The 6,718-nt window shown below is 41.4% G+C and overlaps 1 protein-coding gene across 4 annotated transcripts in view; it reads left to right on the top strand.

Annotated features, from left to right (window-relative positions):
• The first annotated feature begins 907 nt into the window (after positions 1-907).
• LOC137412485 (SLIT and NTRK-like protein 2) overlaps positions 908-6,718 on the top strand; it is a 267,036-nt gene continuing 261,225 nt past the window's right edge. For all 4 annotated transcript variants that reach the window (XM_078784342.1, XM_078784343.1, XM_078784338.1 and 1 more), the window contains exon 1: positions 908-1,265. Coding sequence is in view for 1 of the 4 variants with exons in the window: in XM_078784343.1 (XP_078640469.1) it covers positions 1,251-1,265 (15 nt within the window). In the remaining 3 variants the exon portion in view is untranslated. The remainder of the gene's footprint in view (positions 1,266-6,718) is intronic.

The raw sequence follows: 6,718 nt of genomic DNA, 5'->3' as shown, positions 1-6,718 counted from the left end.
TGTGTGTGTGTGTGTGTGTGTGTGTGTGTGTGTGTGTGTGTGTGTGTGTGTGTGTGTGTGTGTGTGTGTGTGTGTGTGTGAGCGCTTGTGTGCTTCCCTCTCTCCCTCTTGTCTCCCGCTCCCTTCATTGTATTGTTTATGTGTCTGTGCATGTTTTCATGTTCAATGTGTTAGCTCTTACATGAGCCTCGATTCTGTATACAAAAAAAAAGTATATTTATATATCTTGCACATACAGTATATATATAAAAAATTAAAATCCTTCCAGCACACGCTGCCCTCTACTGGAATGTACTGTTTCTGTACGTCCATCGTCTGTCCCCAATTGGAAATCTGAGCAATCGGTCACTCAGCATGCAATGAAGCGCTTGTGACAAAGCCGGACAGAATAAAAAGGGTGAAATTGAGACACAGTAGCAGTGGCACCAGCCCTGCTTTGTTTATGTTCACAGAGAATCGTCCAGAGACAGATAGACAGACATTGAGTGAACGAACACGCCGTAAGAATGCTTGAAGAACCAAGACGCTGCACAATAAAAAATCGACCAACTGAGAATTTTTGTGATTTACTAGTGATGACCACGTGATCGACCGAAAGCTCCTCTTTTATCTTGCCCTCGTACGTCATTGGAGTCCCAGACGGACGTCGAGAGAACCCGCATGAGCCGTGCACGCCACCAGTTCACGATATAAAGTCCTCTCTGTACTCTGTTCTCATGTTCTCAGTGCATCAGACAACACCGGAGCACGTTCGAGGAATGTTTCTCTCTTCCTAAACAGTAACCCTCCTCCTCCTCCTCCTCTTCACCTCCCTCCTCCACACCCCTCCCCCTCTGCCCCAATCTCTCCTTTGCTACACCGACTCGTGCCAACCCCCCCCCCCCCCAACCCTTCCCTCCCCTTCGCCTCTCTCGCACGCGGGGCTGTTGCGCCGAGGACGGAGAGCGAGAGAACGCAGCGTGGGAAGAGCAGCACTACTCGCGGGAAAGACAGAGATATAGATACTGATAGACAGTGAGAAACAGAGCCCACACGGTGTCGAAAGAAAGGTCATAAGGTAGCGCGCAATGGCTTGAAGACGGGTGGAGTGGGTGCTCATAGGTTGACAAATAGAGAGGAGATCCATACACGGGATAAAACAGAAGACAACATTTGTGAAGGCGCCCGTGGTCGCGCTAGCCCTTCCCTGCGGACACCTTTTGGCGCCAAGCTCCGATGGGACGCGCCAGGAGCAGCGCGCACTTGACGCCATGAGCTTCTCCGAGGTAAGATTTACTGATTGACCTTTGCATTACCTTTCCTTCATTGGTTTGGAGTATTAACCATTCGTCCGTAAACGCACTCGCACCTTCCATTGATCTGGCCACAGACGGTTGAGACCCGTAGTTTTTTCAGACCGCGCTTGCGGCTAATGAACGGTCCAGGAGATGAAGAAGATTTCATTGAGGACGAATGATGGACGAGTTGAGCAGAGAAATGCGCAGAGCAAATTATAATGAGGGGAATGAGAAAACGGATTTGGAATAATATACGAAGAGCGTTGGAGGAGAAGGAAGAACGAGGGGTGCCTGAAGTGAATGAAGCGTTGGACGGAGTTAAGATTCCTTGGAAGAATGAGAGACTCGTGCACTAGAAGCTTGGAAGGAATGAGAGTTTGAGCAGATCGAAGAGCTGAAGAAGAATGAACTGCTGAAGTGAATATTAAGAAACTGAAGAGAAGTACAAGTAGGCCTAAGCACTGAATCCCAGGGGAATGAACACTAAGGATGCAGATGAGGAGCTGCTGGGAGTTGAAGAGAGTGAGCGACAGGTTAGAACGAGGAGTGAAAGGGAATGAGCCTCAGGAGCAGGAAAGCTGAGTTCTGCATATGAAACAGCTCACCGTGAGAATGCGCAGGTCCTACATAGGTCTGCACCATGGTCTGCATGATGAAAATGTGCACTCTTGGCTCTATGTGTGCGTGCACTGAAGTCCGCATACGAGTGTTCCGCCGTTATGATTTGAGTTCGCCTTCAAAGCCCATAAATAGTCTGCCTCCTATGTGGTCCATACAAGTGCTCGTGAAATGGGTTCCCCCAGTATATTTACAAGCCCTGGTGTTGCAACTTGCATGTTCAGCGCGGTGTTGCTCGTGTGCCATAGGGACTGCACCTGCTACTCCCAATTGAATGTAAATTAGTCTCAAGCTTCATTGTTTTTCAGATGTGGATGTGGTCTTCCCAGAGTACGATGTTTTTAAGGCAAACATTTTTCATATTTTAAATATATAAATTATATATGCATACTATATATATATGTATATATAATAATATATATATATATAATTATATATGTATAATTATATATGTATAATTATATATGTATAATTATATATGTATAATTATATATGTATAATTAATTAATTATATATGTATAATTATATATGTATAATTATATATGTATAATTATATATGTATAATTATATATGTATAATTATATATGTATAATTATATATGTATAATTATATATGTATAATTATATATGTATAATTATATATGTATAATTATATATGTATAATTATATATATATATATATATATATATATATATATATATATATATATATATATATATACATATATATATATATATATATATATATATATATATATATATATATATATATATATATATATATACATATATATATATATATATATATATATATATATACATACATACATATATATATATATATATATATATATATATATATATATATATATATATATATATATATATACATACATACATATATATATATATATATATCCTGCGTCGGAATGGCGACCTGTCCAGGATTGTGCACCTTAGCCAATGGAACTGCCTAAGCAGCCCTATGCACCTAATGGCACAAGGAGCATGTGTGTGTGTGTGTGTGTGTGTGTGTGTGTGTGTGTGTGTGTGTGTGTGTGTGTGTGTGTGTGTGTGTGTGTGTGTGTGTGTGTGTGTGTGTGTGTGTGTGTGTGTGTGTGTGCGCTTGTATATGCATTTTGTATCTTTATATTCGTCTTGTTCTATGTTTTTATCATGTCTTAGTGTATTGTGAGGCTCTCATTCATTTGACTTTTTGAATGTGCCCCCCTCGAGACTGTCTTTATCGACATATCACGTAAGCAGAACGAAGGTTAGTTCATCAAACAAAATTGAGAAAAGGACATCAAGGAAGACTGTAGATGTTTAGAAGAAAGTGTGGGAAAGAAGATTAAGAGGGCATTCCTTTTAGGAATAGGAAGGGAATTGAATTTTATGGAGACGCAAATACCACCGTTTTTACACATTTGATATTTACACAACCCCTTAAGAATTACAAAAACAATTCATACAAAACCGAGTTCATTATTCTCAGACATCAAGCATCAGCATTGAATAAAAGGTTTCTGGCACATTTATACCAACAGGATAGTTTGAGCTGCCTCTTTTTTCTATGCTGTCTGTTTTTGGTGCATCTTGCAGCATTGCTTAAGACATTTTAGTTATTGTACCGGATGTTTATTTTCTGCAATTTCTAAGACTGATTGAAGAGCATTGTCCTGTATTAATTGCATACAGCACAATGGCATTATGATGCAACGAGCAAGCAAATGTTGGATTCCTTCACAGACCTCAAGTCTCTGTGAGACTGAATTCTGTGGTTTGGAGAATTATAGGCTCTGTACGTCACACAAATGCTGACGAGTCCAACAATGGCAAAGGAACCGATAATGACTGGAATTTGTTAACAATGAGATTTAACCATAATATTTTCAGAACTGTAGTGCTGTAGTTTAAAATGAGAGAGAGAGAAAGAGAGAGACATCGATCTCTGAAGAATACCTTCAACTTATTGAATGCCTGAGACAACAGCCATCCATATCAGCCAAGAACTGTCCATCATTGGGGTTTTAACCCTTCGATCCCAGAACCCCCCCCGGAACAGCAGATTCGTAGCATTAGTTGTGTCTGAAGGTCGTCGAATCAGGGAGAGAGACAGAGAGAAGAGGAGAAAAGAGAGAAGGAGACACATTGGTATTGTAAGCAAATAAAGACACGTATGGAGAAAAGAACCACGACCGTTATTTACGTGCTTTGCAGAATAGCCTCGGTTGGGGGTGTCTCATCAAGCAGAACTCATTCCCAGCACAATAGCCCAGGCTAATCGAATCGTCTCGTTAAATCACGCGACTGTGTTATCCCTCCTCGCTCGCTGGGGTTAACCCTGCTGTGCAGATAACAAACGATAACAGCCTGCACGGCAACTCGAATCATTCCGTTTCCTTTTTGCCTTCACAAAGTTTAAGTTGCGATTCACAGGTGTTCTGTTGCGACATCTAATACATTCTGGTCATGCGGCTTGAGACTTACAATCTTTGTGGCTTAATTTGAGAGATTTATGAAGGATTTATATTTGTAAGTGTATGCCTAATCCCCCGATTTATGCTTTCATTTCCAACCTCCATTCATTGGTACAGTTTGAAGAAACATTCATACGTCCTGCGTCGCTTCGCTTTTACTGTTGCAGTGCAGCGTTGTAATACTTTCTTTGGGAATACGTTTTGCATAATTGCAAAAGAACACTTTCATTTTTTAAGCCATCAGCCTTTTCACAAAAGTCAATTACACTTACATTAATAATTGTTCCGTTGCTAATGAAATGGCCATCATCATGAAGGTTTCGTTATTTGGATTTTTTTCCCATTTATTTTCACTAACTTGTGTTTTATCAGAAGTTTTGGTGCAGAGAACACAGGGACTTCATGGGATAGCTATAAATGAAATTGCATTACAGTTTTAAACGCATTTTGAAAAACCTTTTCCAAAGCACGAAATTCATAGCAATTTTAAACACCAATTCTGATACAGTGCGTGGTTATCCAGTATTCTTGGAAGCTGGTAATTCGTCAACTTCATGATGAATGAGCACTCCGCATGGAGGGCACTCAACCTCGGAATGGGAGATTCAAATGTTCCTCCATAGTTCCCAACCAAAGAATAACTCTCTCTCTCTTCCTCTCCCTCACACTTTGTATTCCTCTCTCTCCCTCCCTGTCTTCTTTTTCCTCTCTCCCAGTCTTCCACTTCCTCTTTCCCTGTCTTCCCCAACCTTTCCCTGTATTCCCCTCCCTCCCCTCTCTATCTGTCTTCTTCTCCCCCTTTTCCTGCCTTCCTCTGACTCACCCTCTCCCTGTCTTCCTCTCCCTCTCGATCTGCCTCTGACTCCCCCTCTCCCTGTCTCCCACTCCTTCTCCCACTCACTGTCCTCTTTGCCCTGTCTTCCTCTTCTCTACAAATACCCTCTGCCATCACATCCTCCAGTTAGGCAGGCAGCAACCTCTTCCCTCTTTGCAGTCCTTAAAAAAAATCACGAGGTGGTCCTACATTTAGAGTATGTTGTACAATCCTGACGAAGCTCACACTCTCACTCTGTCTCTACAGAAAGACCATCTGGTGATCCAATCCCTCTAATCTACTTCCTCAACAGTCCTCATGAAGAATTTCAATTATTCAAACTTTTAAGCCTTACCATCAGTCTGATCTTTATTGGGCAAAGCACATATCTAAGTTGCCCAAATCCATTCACCTACTGCCCACTCTCCATCATACAAGTTTTTCCTTGGCTGACCTGAACTTTTATCGACCTCGAAGGCCTTCTTCTGCAATATGATTGAATACTGTTCTCCCTTCTAGTCTAGGCTGGCACCCCTGCCTCACACCTTACTGAGGTTGACACCATTGAAACCAAGGTTTTCAAAACCAATGGTATGTCCCATGATGAAACTGATTCTCTGGGCCAATCATTTTCACATCACATGCATAGCAGTTGTCTCTCTGTCTTCAACCATCTCCTTTCTTGTCTTGCATCCTCTTCTTTTTCCAGGCTCTGTAACCACCCCACCTCCTTCCCCCAAGATCCTGCAGGGCGCCTGCTGTATGCCAGTAACCACTTCTGGTGAAACTTTCAAAATCCAGACTCATTGCTCACCTCCACTCATTTGTTCCTCTTTTTTTTCTCAGCTGTGGAACCAATTTCCCTTGTCTCTACAATATCATCCTTCCCTCTCGGGCTTCAAGACAGCTGTTCACCACCATCTCAGGCCAACCACCATTAACTCTCCCCAAGCCCACCTCTTTCTGGGTTTCTACTTTTTCCTTCTACTTCTGTGACTGAGAGATGTGGCTGTATCCAACTTATTCACCCCGTGTCCTCACTTTGCTCTCAATCTTCCCCACATCCCATATACTGTAACTCAACGTCTCATTCTATATTTCGTCCCTCGGCCCTGATGTTGGTACCCCCTCCCCCACCCCCACTCTTTCAATAATTGTTTTGGTTATGTTACATCCTGGTCAGTTCTGTGTCCTGGCTTCTCCAGCAGCCTCAACATTGTATAAACACACCAAAAAAAAGAACAAACTTCTGTGATTCTTATCTCAGTACATTAAAAAAAAACCTATCCATACCAATCTCTCTCTCCTTCTCTCTTTCCATGTCTTTTTATCTGTCTATTGATTGGACGACCTTCAGAGTGAACAAATGATATGGACTCCATTGTTCGGAGGTTCTGCGATTGAAGGGTAAAAACCTTGATGATAGAATGGATAGTTCTCAACTGAAGCTGAAGATCTGAATGGTAATTTAATCAGATAGTCATTAGGTTGAAGGATCTCTTAATCATATATATATATATCTATATATATA

The sequence above is a fragment of the Myxine glutinosa genome, chromosome 9, assembly GCF_964187855.1.
Source record: "Myxine glutinosa chromosome 9, kmMyxGlut1.1, whole genome shotgun sequence".
In the NCBI taxonomy this organism is placed as follows: Eukaryota; Metazoa; Chordata; class Myxini; order Myxiniformes; family Myxinidae; genus Myxine; species Myxine glutinosa.
The sequence above is the reverse complement of the archived record's forward strand: the minus strand, read 5'-3'. Positions and strand labels throughout refer to the sequence as shown.